A 16,202-nucleotide genomic window follows, 5' to 3' on the forward strand; every position below is an offset into this window, starting at 1 on the left:
TGGGTGCCAATTTAAACTGCATGCACGCGTGATATGTACATTGTGCTGGCCGCAGCATCCGACCAGGAACGGCAATTGACAGTTTAGAATTGAACGGTACCGCTAACAGCGAATAGACGGTCGATCATGAACACGGATTGCGGTCGCCGCGATCACAGTCGACATCCGTCGACAGTGCAAATAAATCGATTTTACTAGGAGAAATATCTGCAACGCGGTACACTTCGTCTCGTTCAAAATTGACGTGAACCGACGTCACGCGCGACTGCTACGAAAACGTGGCTGAGTTTTAGAATTGTTGGCTAAACGCAGAGCTCGTTGCACTTAATCGTTGCGTCTGTACAAGATTTTCTCGCTATTAAAAAATGTATCCAAGGCAGGAAAAACGTCTGTTCGTAAGGGTTTCCCGTGATTAGCTAGACGTCTAGTCTACCATTACTTTCTCCGCTCGTTTACGCGGCTCCTTCTTCTTCCTTAAAAATCCGCGGCGTGTTCATTATCCAGATTTACCTACCTACCGCGGGCAAAAATTTTAATTGACCACCATATATGGTGTTGGCTAATGAGACGATCCGCTCGTGCCATCGTGTACAGGTGGTGAAAGGGAGCTAAAGACCTATGGGAAAGGAGAGGCAAAAGATTGACCGAAAGAAGCGGCGGGAACCTTTTGCGCGCGAGATCGCCGATAGTCCCCCGATCGAACAGCCTAATTGCTCGTGGAATTCTTGATAAAGTTCTTCGGCTTTCGAACTGTACGAAATCTATATTAGGCGATACTAATTAAAAGATAAGTAAATCGAGAGATACTTTACAATTAAGATTACGATAGAAGGAGCGACGCAGCAACGTGCTGGTAATTGTCAACTTGAAGAGCAGACCGAAGTCGATTGGGACATCGCGGAAAACACGTTGAAGAGGAGGACGTAACTCAAGATTCTCGACGGAGTGGAATCAACAATCCGATTTCAATTTTCGTGGCAGGAACAATTCTTTTCGCTTGCCTCCTGGTTCTGAAATATCGAGAACAACAGAAATAAAATGAAGAATCCCGGATAGTCGTGGGACGAGGACCAGACTCGAAGAAACGGGAAGCAATATTACCGTTCTCGGTCTGACGACCAGTTGAAAAATAGACTACATTCAGAGGAAAACTGGAGCCTTCGATTCTAACTATACCTACTTCATCTTTTTTCACATTTCATTAACTATAATTTATACCAAGTAACTCCCATTACACCGAAGATCTGATTACTCAAATCTGCCGCGGAAGCAATTCTATTTTTCCACCAGCTCGAATCCATGACGCTGATCGATCATCGACCCTATTTTCTCTTCAGTATCTCACTCCTACATGATGCATAACTATCGATAACTATCCTGACAGTGTTTTAGCTCGACGCTGCATTATATCACGTTTCGTGTAATTTATGATATTCCTTCCTTAATCAATATTCAAATTGGAAAAAAGTTAGCGATACAGTTGGCTGGCGTAGGAAGCGCAGGGAGGCTCGTTAAAGTTCTCGGCGACTGAGCGGACGTAAAAGGAGATCCCTCGGAGGATCATCGGGCGATATCTCCTTGTTAAAACGTGTCCACGTCGAGGAGTAACGAGCCGACTCGATAGCGAATCTCGGCATCGTTCGTCGCTCCATTTACTCTCTAGACGCACGAAACGGCGATACCCTGATCACGGAAACGGCGCATGGAGTAACGACCGTATATGGCCAGAAAATCTACTGTACATACCTGCCGTCTTATCGTGCGCCTTTTATATTTTTATTTACATGAAATACGCTCCGCGCCGAGGGAAAGATAAATGCGCTAACCCACTTCGCTCGCGCGCCAGCACGCGCTGAGAAACAAAGGATAGTCCCTTTGCAGGATCGGGGCCTCGTTACTGGTATCCGCGCGAACACGCGCCATCCGTGATAGAAAACGTGCCTGCGCACCAACCGTTCGTCGATAATGGTAAACGGTTCGAAACTTGCGCAACTATTTGTGGGAAATTGCCAATCTCGTGGGGAGTTCAAAGTTGCGCCTATGTATGGCTCGTAGATTTCGATGCTGTTCCCCTTTACGCTGCGTATCGAAGGAACTTCTGCAATGGCAACGAAATCTTTCGATCTACCGTGGTAGAAATCTGTAGTCAAATGATAAAATCTGATATGTCATGATTTTCTCACTTTGCAGGACTTAAAGCGGTTTTTAAGGTAAACTTGCGCGTCGTGTACTGTCATCTTTCTTGAATCTGATAGATCTTATCTAAATACGGATGGAAAGGTAAGCATCTCGATTTTGTCTTCAAAAAAAGAAATGTCTTCAATTTGAAATTCTTGTCAATTGAATCCGTAGATACTTGCAATCACGTCGATATCTAACAATAGGTTCAGAGTTTCGATTTTAACTTCACTGAAATTCATAACATCTTGAGTTCATTGGAACCGAGGAAGCCGATACGATAACTTCATGGGCTGGGATAAAATCCAATTGAATTCAGATGATTTCAGTATGGTCTACGCGATATTTCATTTCCTCGGGATAATATTGTCCGCTGGCGTATTTCAAACATCGAGGAGACTGTGGGGAGGAGGCTTTGGTCAAGACGTCAGCTGAAGTATTTCTTTTTGCGAGAATGCTTGTCGTCGAAGGTTCGGGCACTTTGGATTTAACGTCTTCATAATTGCACAGATTCAACTGGACCAGTCATTCTGCCATGCTGGACGTTTTCTTGTCATGTGCGGTCTCTTTTCATCATGTCGAACGCGCAAACCATTTTGTAATGCCCTCAAGAAATCCTCGAGAGCTTGGTCCAGGTTTTGTTACAATCTCCGAGGGCCATCGGTAATCTTCTTGTTAAGATAAGCAGGCGGTGGACACAAGACCTGGGGCTTCTTAAATGAACGAGATATCCGCGTTTAATTAATCCACTTGACCGAAATAACGAGCCACACTGCTCGCTATCTGCAAGTCAGATTTGCAACGCATATGCAATTAATTTAATCTAATTCATTACAGAGAGGACACGTTTCTCATTGGAACCCATCCGTAGCAGAGAAAGCATATCAAGGCATGCTTTGTCTAATCTTCTTCAGAACACAATTAAATGGGTGAGTTGGAGAACAGAAGAAATCTAAAATTAATTATTTTCAAATATTCTCAAATTATATGCAGGATGCATAGAAAAGAGAACTACACATTGAGATCAAATACTTCAATATGTGATTTTTGGACTTGTACTGTTTTCCAACTCACCGATTTCATAAATTATTTATGTAAGTACATACGCTTGCATGAGTGTACTTAAGGGTTCCTATCAAAGCAACTAGATATTACAATAATAGGGACTTTCTACAGGATTGCAAGGTTCCCTCAAGAAACAAACATTGATAGAACAGATCAAAGCTAAATCAACAACGATCATCACGCAACTAGAGAACGATTTCCCAGAAACGTTTCTCTTCAACGATGCGCGCGCAAAGCATCGCGTTGCGATTGCCTCGAATCGTCGATTCGTGCATGATTGCATCGTCAAACATTCATACTTCCTTCTTCTTATTGCGTTTACCTACGTATCCAGGCATAAATTGGCCGTAAGTGGTGCGATCAGTTGTCGGATACTTAGGAAATAATGCGCTCTCGCCCGCAGCATTTGGATCGCTGAAACTGGTTCGAAACCAGTCCAAGGCGTCGAGACTTGTCTGCCGATTCCATTCTAGCCCCGCGATACGTCATTCATCTCGAAAAAAATCGAGAATGAACAGGCGCTCTTCTGCGCTATGAAAACTAATTGGATCGCGGCGCGCGGCGTCGCCGTTAATATTACGCCTGCAATTATTGTGGCAGGATCTGAAATATGCATTACGCGTGATGCAGCTTAAAATGGCTCCAGCGGCTGGCATTGTTCGTTAACGCTGCTGGCTGAAGGAAAATGTTAATGTCCTCATTTCAGCGATATTTGTACATGTTTCGTTGCGTACCGAGGATTTATCGCTTCGAGCAGTATTTTCCTAATTACCATTCGAAGGTAGAAGTTAATTACCATTCGGTATACTGTTGGCCAACTTATGGTATTAATCGTGTTGATTCGGTAAGACCTAACCGCAGCGATGAAGAAATGGTAAATAGAAAATTAACCACGAAGCGAGCGAGAGAAAATGAAAGGTAGACTATGCTTCAGATTACGTGTAATCGAATACGATTCAACCGAGCACCGACACCCTAAATTAAGACGAGATCTTAGCGACTAAAATTTTGCGGGTTACAACGACTACTACTACAATTTAACTATCATTTATGTGGAATTAAATGTAAGCCAGTCCAGTAACGTAGCAGTCTCAATGGAAGCCCGAGATACCAGACACGGCGCTGTGCTAATTCTCGATTAAGTCCGATTTATGGTTTAACGAGGATGGGTAATTTTGAGTTGGAGAAATACAAGGTAGATTTTGGGGCCAGACAGTTTGGCAGGACATATCTCGTCCTTTCGAAAGCGCCAGGATTCCTGGGAGTCCTTTGAGCCATTTCAGCTATTCTACCCTTCTGCAGAACTATCTTTAGAAAGTATCAGGCGAGATCAACGTTTCAGGAAAAGGGACATTATAAATTTCCCTGGCCCAGGTGAGAATAAAGGGGTATATCTCTTTCTTTCTCACCCGATTTCGCGAGTTCGTATTAATGTCCATTAGAGTGCAAGTGCACGGGTCATCGTATATCTCTTTCGGTGAATAATGTCCTTCACCGTATAAGTAAAGCAGCTTTTAAACGTAGATCTTCCTCTATCGCCTCTTCCGTTGAGTGCGCGGTTCTTTCTCTCTTGTCTTCTCTTTTTTTCTTTAAAAAACAAAACGCTATCTAGTCCATTCTGCTAGCCAAACTTTCGCCCAACGAAAAGGTTCTGGTCTTTGAAACAATTTCGTTGAAAGCATAAAGGAAAAACTGTTTCGTTACTGCGGCTAATTGTGTTCCTAGGAAAATCGAGGTACTTTTTAAAGTAGACTTCGGCCCGTCGTTTACCTTATTTACTTTGATGATGAAGTCGCTAGTCGGTCAAGAATAACAGGGCCAGACTTTGAGAAGATTTTTAAGAGATACTCAAGAGATACTGAATATTACTCGAGACCAAAAGATTGAAAATTTGTAATCAAATGTAAAGCCAGATGAATCTAGCAGCACTTCAATAGGATGCAAAGATAAATGAAACTGTGATTGCAAATGTAAATGCATCCCTCGGGCACCCGCTTCGCAGACAGTCAACCGTGTTAAAAAGAAGTTGAACTCTTCAGCCGCGGAAAAAATGAGCTCGCGGGTTTGCCCTGGAACTGTCTCGAAACCGGAACTTTGCCAAATCCTTTCTTCCTTCGTTTTACTGGGAATAGCGAAACACTTTTAGCAGCCCCTTGCTCTTTTAATTAATCCCGCATTGTATTTTCTTTCACGGGCGTTCGCAAATGAAATTTCCCTCGAAGGGATAGGCGAAAGAAGAAACGAGTCAGATTCGAATCTAAACTGTACGAAAGCGAGGTTCAAGCGACCTGTGGCAACAACTCACGTTGCTTCGACAAACTGCGTTCCTCGACTGGAATTCGCGAAAGTTCCGCGACCGATCTGGAGCGCATCTGGTGCCGAGGCTACAGGTAATTTCAAAAGCGATAGTGCGAGTTGGTCGAGTGGCTCGTTCCTCTATCCCACTGTCAACGTTCCGGGGATCCTTTAGCCTCGGCTTTATCTTCCACGCCATCCCTCTCGGATACGAACGCTCGCCCGCAAGGGGGAATTAATTAATCAGACAATAGCGGCGCCCTGATAAATGGCTGGCACGGAAGTGCATGATCGATAAGAGACATCGCACCACCGTCAACTTCCGCTACACGTTCATGACAGCGCGATGAATCCACGAGACGAATGGGAAAACGTTTACCGTTTGATCGACTGTGCTAGGATTATTGGCCGTGGAGCGAACAAATTTCTACGATCGTAAAATATCCTCTCGCGCTTAGTTTCGCGAGCTATCGATCGACTCTGGGCAGAAGTAAATTTTCTGTCGACAATTGGACACGACTGGGGGACACCGAACGGAATAACGTGGAATTCTTTCCTGGCGTCGAGGGAAGGTTTATCTTTGGGGTGGGTGAATTTATCGGTTACTTACTATGAGAAGAACGCATCTATTTTCAGAAGTTACACCGCCGCATCCGAGCCAGCTGCCAACCACAGCCAGGACACCTGCGACGATCAAAGCGTAGGCTAGAGTCGGATATGTCGAGGTCGTCATCAGGGACACGTAGCTGTGCTTCGAAATCACCGTCCAGATACCGATCCCGCCCACGACCAGTCCAGACAGCTGCAACAAAAATAAACGCGACGATCAACCTCTGGCGCCCTGTTAACCATTAATTGCTCTCTACTTAGCCCTCTTGGTAAGGGCACAGTAGACTCGAACTTCTTCTTTGCGTTCCTTTGGAGCGAAAAAGAAGAGCTTATAGTATACTTATGTACAAACATTTATAAAGAATCCCAATTAAAATAGGCTGTCATGAGATTAGAATAGATTATCGTAAGCATATGTTAGCTCTAAGAATCTGTTCTCGCTATGAACTCATCAGTGAGTCTCTATCAAGGAAACACTGTAATCCCCCAGTATTCGTCCGACTCGAACCACGTGGCCCGGTTCTTCAAGTTGCACGCGCAGCTCCCGCGAAACATGCGCGGATAGACTAACGACATCGTAATTTCCTTGCTCAGCTATCCGCGATAAGATCTCGAACGGAACGCTTTATTCGGAGCAATATCGAAACTCAGATCCCGATGAATTCCGCCACGAAGAGCTGCCGAGATATCACAGCCGCCCACAGACAGCTGCCGCGCAGCATGTAGCAAACATCGAGTTAATCACGCGCGTCAAACGCCCAATCGCTATCTCGCGGCACGATTTATTACGATTTTTTCTTCCATTTTCGCCCGCCGATTTTCTCCATTTTTTTTCGTTTGCCCTGTGACATCGGCTCGCGACTCTCGAGCGCCTCTCATGGGAGCAGCGACGCAAGGTAGTGGGAAAATATACGGACAATACCGACGTAAATATCGGTCGACGCGCGATATTTACGATATCAAGGAATGTGCAGTACGTGGGTAGCGTGTACCAGGGCTGGGACACAATGGTCAGGTCCCTGGACACGTACGTTGGAGGCGCAAAATACTCTGGGCTATTACGTGCGCCTGATGTTACGCTTAGGGAAGAGTTTCGACTGTGATCATCGTTAATTGCAGAAATATTATTGCATGCACTGTTTTTGCTGCTTTCACGTTTTCACAGTGGTTGAATTTAGTGTTGGTTACGAGTAAGTAAAGGAATTAACGGTACTGAGGATTGGATGCTGCCATCTGTAGTTCATCAAATTTTAGGGATGAAGAAATTCTTGGATGAATAGATTCTAATCTTAATCTCTCGCCTACTAATCTCTTGTGATTGATTTTTCTCTCCCTGCACGTGTCAGAATGTAATATACCATCCATTTAATCTAGACACCGAATAGATATCGCAGGAATTACGAAATACTTCTATTTCAACCACAATATCAAAAGTAATCACCGCTTTCACAGTCAGTATCTAGGATGAAAGAATTTCGATAGCCAGATACCATGATAAATTCCATAGACAAATATCGGGTTATTCTAATGCATAAATTCATCTGCAGAAGTTACGATTATTACTTTTTTTCGAGCTCTGCGCAAAGTAGTAAATCTCCACAGCGGTGGGGGATAAAAAAGGGTTCGCGACCGCGGCTGATCGATATTCCTTTATCATCTTTGATCGTGGCTGCGCCGGTGGCCGAGTCACCAGTTCTTTTGGAGTCGATGCTACGAAACCGTACCTACGCATTAGATCATATATCTTCGGGGAAGAATCCAGCCAGAAATGTTTCAAGTCGATACGACCTCGTAACGTACGTATTTCTCTGCGGCATAGTCGAATCGGAGTGGCTCGTGCACGACTACGTAGGAAGGACCTCGATATCTAACTCCCTGCGGGGAGGCTACACAGCCGCCGCTGGACGGGGGCCGCAATTTATTATTTTATCATTGTTCCGAGATGCCGATGGCGGCCACGTATCGCTACTACGATGCCATAAATCCCCTCTATCGCCCCGATGCTCGGCTACGTCTCTACGCGCGTGTAGCCATCGGGTCAGACCATGAATGTGAAGTTTGGTATAACTCTTTTTTTAATCTCGTCAGGTTAATCCAATCATGATTTTCCTCTGCTGCATGGGGGTGCCCTGTTATAGTTGTATCGGACACATTTCACAGATGATCATAGTTCATTGGACTCCGCGATGCAGATCTATGTTGCCACGAAAAGACACGTTCCGTTTACGTGCAAAATGTTCGCCAACTCCACTGCTTGTCTCGTCTGAGCCATTAACTCGGACCATTAGCGTATTAAAGTTACACACGCAGAACGATATTACTTATGGAATGACGTGACATCCTACGTTACGTTTTACGATTCCCTAAGAGACTCCAGCAGCGTCTGCATTGGCTGTGAAACCAGAGGGATGAAAGTCGATAGGGAGGCTGTGCCATCCGCGAGCGAATCACTCGCAGTACCTTTTTATCGTCCCGTCGTTCTCCAGTGTAGCTTCGATAGTAAAAAACGATGTTCGAGGGCACGATCGGTTACAAACGGATAAAACGAGAAAATACTGTGTCCCTTTCCTCGGTGACCTATTCCTCTGTGGGGATCGAAGAAGATGAAAAGGTAATCTACGGTCAGCATTCGCAACAGAGTATTTATAATGCACCTGGTCTAACATCATATTTATGCTCCATCCTTCGAATACCAGGGATTATTTACGATCACGAGATTACAGGTGTTCGACAAGCGAGGTTCGCCTCGTGAGTGTGACGAAACGACGGGCTTGAAATTCTTACCACTTTTTTCTCCCACTAGGCGCAGAGAATCGACGCGTTAACAATAGCGTGAATAGAAGCGTTACGCTAATTTCCCCGCATGGGTGCCCAGTATGTATCAAAACGGACGACGTGGGTGGTCCTGTGTACCGCGAAGAATCGCGAGCAGCCAGAAGCAATATTTAGCGCACAGTGTCTGCGACAATAGACTTAACGTCATCGAAGAAAATCTTGGTCCCTCTCTCTCTTACTTCTATAGTTGAGCTGAAAATAAAAGCCGAGAGCGACGTCGGTTTTATCTATCTCCTTCAATTAGAGCCTCTGCGCTTGGCTCCTCTTTCGACTTTCATCAAGCCGCAGGTAATCGTGCGAGACATTTGTCTCTAGACGCCGAAAAGCCTCGTTTGGACAGGTTTTCTGGAATTCTAGGAGGGACGCTGACGTCTCCCACAAACGCCCCCGCAGTCTTCTTTCATTCCTCGTCTCTGCAGCTTATCTTCTTCGGAGGTTATGAATTTAGAAAGCAAATAAAGCGGCGAGTGTCTAACGGTGTTCCACGCTCATCCTTTTACCATGTCCTACGCGCCACCGAACAGCCGATGGACCAGAAAATTCATTTCGTCCTCGCGAGTTTTCGACGAGAATAATGATCTTTGTTCAGGTGTTCCTTGGAAGACAAGCTCCAATACGACTGTTTCGTGATCTAGTTTACAGTAATTTTTGTATCCGTCGAGCTCACGTAGGTATGTACTTCTTTAACAGCATCCGATATCCCGCAGTAATCTTTCCCCCCGACAGGGATAAAATATTGCACCGCTAATTCCATAAATCGCAGCATGGACCCTCTTGAATTTTTGCCAAGATTTATGGGAACGGTAACGAGGCTCGAGTTGTGTGGGCTCGTGTTGTACGAGCCGTAACAGAAGTAACGCTTTCTTTTACTATCGTGTCTACACCGAGGAGGACACGAATGAAATATGTCGATAATCGCGTTAGCGGCTCGATCAACTGGCGCGTCTCAATTTCGCCTCGAATTAATAAATAAACGTTCTCTCTTTTTTCGCCTGATACGATGCGGCAGAATTGCATCGGTGTATTTTGTGAGGCGGCGCAAGGCTCACTTAATGAATCTCACTGTTGCGCTCACGGAATTTTTCGCTGGAACTCACTTCAAGAGAGCGAAACAAATTGCAGCACGTTAATTGTTTCCATGTTTGCTATCATCTCAGTTTTTACAAAACTTGACATAGAACGAACGTAGATTTGCGCAATTTTTGCAGCGTTTATGCAGTTCTACCCGCGCAGTTCCTCCTTTTTCCCGAATCAGCGAATTTTAATTGAAACGGAATTTTCACGGTTATGTAACGCAAGCTTTCCACGTTGGTTCGCTTAGCCACACGAACTATAGCGGGGACGAGTCTAATTTTAAAGCCTGTTTGTATCTGCGAAATGCGTGCAACTAAGAATCCGCGTGCTTGTATATATAGGTTTTGTATTCATAGACGCGTTTCTCTATTCGACACGAGAATGCATCGAATGTCGGTCAAACTGTGGGCAGAACGACTCGGATCTTGGCGCGCTGGGAACATTTTGTTATAGGTATTCATCCAGCAGCGATATTCTTGTACTTGTTGGAGCGGTCGTGGCAGCGGAATTTTTGGTAGTGCGCTCACTGTGTTAACTGAGTTATTTAATACAGAGAATTCATAGAATTCTGCATGTAACCCTCATCATATATGACGATGGAGTTATCTTATTAAGGTTTTAAAAATTGAAAATGTGAAGAAAGTATTAAGCATTCCATAATCCATCTCTAATCCTGTCTTTCCAACTCGATTTTTATATATCATATGAGCCTGTCTTCCTGCATTAATAAAGTAATATGATAATCTCTTTTCTTAACGTCAAGCCTCATTGATAATAATGTTAGAAACACCTCTTCGAAGAGCGAGAGCAAGGGTACACAGGAACACAGTGTTCGATGTTCAATGATTCCTCGAGCTCCGCCGTCAGGGTATTTTCTGGTCGCAGCTGCAGCTGCCGCAACCGCCACCAAGATATCATCGGTCCACCACACTGTTTGTTCCACTCTCTTGGTATAATACTTGCATCCTATGTGTACCTACGTACAGCAGCGCACTTGCATGATTTATTGGAGGCGTTTTAAGGCCACTGGCACCGCCACCACGTAATAGTATTAATGATAAACCTTTTTGACGAGCTGCGTGTCCATGTACACCGTTCCCAGACTTAACCGCGAACGCGGGAGGAACTCGAACGCGTCGGCTAATTTAATGGAATCGTTTGCGGCGAGCGAGCTTTATGATAATCGGCAGCCCTCAGAAATGCTTCCCTTCGCACGATACCGCAGCCTCCAGCCATTTGGATCTTTCCATAGTTCACTCTCGCAGAGATTCAGACTTTATTATGTTCGATCTTGGGAATGGAGGTTCCTTTGAAATTGTAAATAGCTTGGACAGCTCAGTGATTTCGAGTAGATCACTTCTTCTCTGAAAGATGCTCAAGGGTCCAAGGATTTAAATCAGTGGCTAATTGTTTTTCTTCGTTATAGTCTTCTAGACTCCTTTCTTTAATCTACTGGGCGATCAATAAAGAGGAGACCTTTCCGATCAGGAATGGCAGAGGAGTTCCCTTCGAGAGCGTGACATTCCATCCAGCTTTATCGACCCTAAGGATCCATCGATCGGGCGCCGGTTGCCGAGGAGCTACGTGCACTCGCGTGCTGAACGGTGGATGCTTGTACAGCACCAGCATTAATCGGTCGAAGCGCGTGAGGCGAGAAAGAGAGCCTCTATTCGAACAGTCGAAGGTGGGTATCCATTAGCATAAGAACCGAGAAGATCCCTCCTCGAAGATAGCTCGCTTCTTATTTACAACGTGTCAAGGATAATCATTCTACTCGTGGGGTTTACTCTGCGCGCCGATCAAGGCGAGAGGTTCTTTAGTTACACCGTCGTCAGCTCGTTTAACGGTGGCGTTTTCACAGTGACCCGTGAAAATGATGAAAATACAGATTCCTAAAGATTCATAATGGAGAACATAAAATCGAGGAGAGTTAGCTAGAATTTACTTAAGAATTTATAGCTCAAAATTCAACATAAGGACATTTATCCACTCGTGAGGCTGCAGTACATTAAAAGAACAGATGGTTCTAGTCTAGTCAGACACGCTAGTCACTAGGGCAATGATAACGATCCAGAAGGAGCGTATGTCGAAAGGCCCTCTACTCTTCCAATACGAGTGTAATTACGAAACTTTCGGAAGGTTAACTTCCCCGGTTAGGCGAAGGACGACGATAAAATGTATTCAACGGCGAATTAACTGTTCACGGAAATGGAGCAATTCTAAAGGCGATTAGGCGCCCTGGCTAACTTCACGTTAGATACCGTGCAGAACGCATTGCGCTAAGGGGGTACACGACGATAAAGCCATTGCAGCGGCGTTCCAGGGGACGATAAAGGCCGCGTTGGTTTTCACTACTGCGAACAAGATTCCATCCCGCGACGTCGTTCCTCGTCAGTGCATAAAGATTATTATTCTGCGATTGTGAGCGCGAAACTGGCCCTGGAGCCCGCTCCTGGAATACACCGAGATCCAATCTCGACGCGGCACGTAAATCCTGCACAGCCGGTCCTGAGAGAGCAGAGTTACATCCTTGGGCGAAATTAGAATAATTACGTATTACGTCCTGTCTTGACTGTTAAGAAAATTCAAGAGACCGCCTCTCCATCTCTGCCCTTCGAAGCCACGCAGGCACAGCGTTTCGTCTGGAGCATCTTCTGGAAAGCCAGACGGTGCTTCCAGCATTCCTCTGCCTCTTGGCTTCTTCTCTTCACTCTCCGCTGATCCGACGTTCGAAGACATTCCAACGTCTGGTTTCTCTCGGAGAAGAATCTGTGTTTTCTTAACTGAAACTCTTCGAACCGCGAGGAGCACCGACAACTGAGCGGCAAATTGCGTTTGACCCGCGTCGCGTGAACAAGGATGTGCTTGGCTGCCGCGAATCACCGGGGATTTCCGCGCGTGAAAATCTTGCGGTTCAAGAAGTTAGAATTCAAAGGCTGGGGAAACATATTACGGTGAAGTACTGCGATTAGAGCAATTAGGTTACGCCAGTTGAGGTAGGAAATAGAAGTACGTAATTATGTGATATTAATTGTATCGATGTTTCTTGACCTAGGGACATTTGTCAGACCCTATGACCTCCTTTTTTATTTCAATTAATCATGATATAGCTTTCCTAGTTAACGCTGAGAGCAGAAGAACACTATAAAATGAATACAGAAATGAATAAAAAAGACCTACATATTTTTCCACGCTGAGGTCGTTGCAACAGTAATAGAATTTTTATTGAATTTAGCGTAGCAGGTGACTCGAGATGTTCTCCCGAGGAATTTCCACGTTAAAGTGGCAGCGCATGGGGAATCGCGCAGCGCATGAAAGGATAATTAAGCACGATGCAACGGCGCGAAGCTAATTCAACGCACGATCGCCGGCAACGCGAGAAAGGGATTTCAGTGGAACAGAGGACAGTATTGTGCGAGTTCCCATTGCCTCGCAGGTCGATGTTTCACGATCGACAAACGCGTCAAGTACGATCTGTCGGCGGCCGATGCACCGGCATGCACGCGCCTACGTGCGCGTTCCTCTACTCGCGTTGCATTGCCTGCACGGAAATGCAAGTGCCCCTGGGATTGCAGTAGGTGTCCCGCGTGGAACGTTGCAAACACCGATCGCTGCCTTCGATCTGGATTGTCGCAGGGGAATCGACCTGGCTGACGATCCTTTCACTCGTTTATGGACCGAACAATACAGTCGCGAGGGACTCTTTCCGCGGTGAACTAGATCGAGGAAGATTGTGTTACGCAAAGTGCGTGAAACGACTGACGAATGCTCCTCCAGTGGTACGACCTTTCGAATCTAAATCGAGTTTTAAAATGCTGTAGAACGCGAAGAAAAATCCTCTAGCTCTTTTAATTCTTATCTAACAATTAAACATTTCTTACTTAATGTTTCTTCTGCTCTTTAAACTCGTCCGTTTGAAACCATAGTCATTCTTGCCGATCTCGGGATACTAATGGCTATAAATAATCGACAAATGCGGGGCTGTTTAAACGTAACAGCGTTCGGGAGGCTTGACGTGGATATTTCGGCTACTACCGTGCGTTTCGACATTTTGTTTTCGGTAGTTTCGAGGCAAGTAGAAATTACGCGACGTTAATCGCGCAATATTTAACGATGAGAGCGTGCGCCGCACGAAGCTTCCGATGATGGGCCCTGAACAGGCCGCACGGAACGCAGAAATTATAACTATAATGACCCTAGTGTGGTGGCGGGTAATACGATTGGACCGCGCGGTGAGATAATCGTATTTTATTACGCGAACCACCCTGCACACTCTGCCGGTCACGAAGGAAGTGCCTCGATATTCGTTATTAGCGATCGTTAAAATTAATCCGGCTTACGGGACTGCGCAGAGGATCGGGACAGCGGTAATTTTCATCGACAAAGGGTTACCATGTAATTCTTCCCTAAAGGAGTCGAGTTCCCTCAGGAAAGAAGAATGAGAATCGAGATTAAAATGATAATTTATGGTGGGAATACAAATTCTTCTGTCTCTGGAAGTAAATCACTTGTTTCGACTGTAATTACGTTAGCATTCGATTTTCTCCAGCCGTCAGCGGCGTGGTGGCAACAATCTCTAAAGGATGCACCTTCTGCGATGCTTTTGTACGAGATCTACGCACGCAGATGTCTGCGCGCGTCGTTACGACAATGTAAAACGAAACAGGAAAGCCCTCCCATATTTCATGCCTGACGAGGTTTAAATCGTGTATTATTACGTCGCCGTGTACAATAGGAGGAAAACATTCGAGTGGGAATTGAAAAACGACGTTAATAATGTGTAATGCAAAATCTCTGAATAGGCGTTCGATGTGACAATGAAAACCGCTGGGGCTCTCGAATGGATTTCCTCGAATGCGCTGGTCCATTATTAATCGGTAATTAGTAGCCTGGCCGAGGATCCTGCTAACTATATAATTAAGTCTTCGTGGATGCCCAGTGATCTCTGGTGTAAAAATTTTATGTGCCTGACTGTGTGCATCCTGCAGCGTTGCATTTTGCATAAGGCGAGAGTGGCGCAAGATGAAAAGTTATAAGCTGGACGAGAACAAAGTAATAAATTAGGCGTATAGCGTGGATTATGAGAGCATAAAATTTCATCCGAATAATTACTACTACTTTTGATCGTCTCGAGATCTATCTACCAGGTTCTGGATCTTACCGTGTAATTAAATCATTGGCAAAGCGATTAATTAACAGAGGATAGGAGACGCGGAGAAAGGAGTCGAGCCACTTTTTGTACCCTGTAATTGCCAGTTGTTAATAAATCGATGTCTTGTAATAACCTGTCGTAAAGCACCTACTAATTGCTTAATTTCCCCCTCCTATTCGATCCTTTTTTTGCAAGTGCGCCTTTTATCTTCTACTCGTTCATCTAACACAAGAGGTTGTTGGATAGCTCCTTGGCTCTGCTCACGAGCGAATGGCATTATGGAAAATGTACCTTTTGGAAAATTAATGTTCTGTATCATAGCCCTTTTCAGAGAATATTTTGTATATTTTAGTAGCATTCTGTGATTCTGTACACTTTTAAGATTTTCATAAATGCATAAAAATCTGTTGTCTAATTATCATAGCTAAATAGATTAATTTTGCAAGTGAAATATTACAGCAACTTGACATTATACGTCAATTACTCTTCCTCCTATATCATACGTATATTAATTCCACATTCAAATAACGTCAGCCACGAATAATGCTCTCTAATGGTGAACTACGCGCCCGATATGTGAATTTCTGGGAATAAGAAAGGCCAGAGCCGAGGAATCTTGTAATTACGCGATAACGGCGAGAGACAGCTCGATGCCGCGAGTAACACGCTGGATCCTCCAACTTCGGAGGCTTGACAGGGTGACTGCACTTGCACGAACGCAATCAATGGGAAGTAAACGCGCTCGTTAAGCGACCAGGCATTGTTACGCGGCCATTGTTCCCGACCAGGTTATTGTTGCATTATCCCGGCATTATCGAGCCTTATTACCAGGCAAGTTTAAACTCCGCCATTCAGACTGGCTTATGTCGAATGTTCCAGCAAACGCACCAATGATCGCGCGATCATCTCGCGACATCTTTCGAAAGTTCGGACACGGCTGATAGTACATGGTCACCCTCGGACTAGACCTAGGACTAGAGCTAGGATTAGATCT

At 45.0% G+C, this 16,202-nt stretch overlaps 1 protein-coding gene across 3 annotated transcripts in view; it reads right to left on the reverse strand.

Annotated features, from left to right (window-relative positions):
* Nucleotides 1–16,202, reverse strand: part of LOC143180274 (CD151 antigen) — a 38,357-nt gene that overhangs the window by 4,436 nt on the left and 17,719 nt on the right. For all 3 annotated transcript variants that reach the window (XM_076379888.1, XM_076379885.1, XM_076379887.1), the window contains exon 3: nt 6,149–6,340. In XM_076379888.1, coding sequence (XP_076236003.1) covers nt 6,149–6,340 — 192 coding nt within the window. The remainder of the gene's footprint in view (nt 1–6,148; nt 6,341–16,202) is intronic.

This window comes from Calliopsis andreniformis, chromosome 6 (assembly GCF_051401765.1).
Source record: "Calliopsis andreniformis isolate RMS-2024a chromosome 6, iyCalAndr_principal, whole genome shotgun sequence".
Taxonomy (NCBI): Eukaryota; Metazoa; Arthropoda; class Insecta; order Hymenoptera; family Andrenidae; genus Calliopsis; species Calliopsis andreniformis.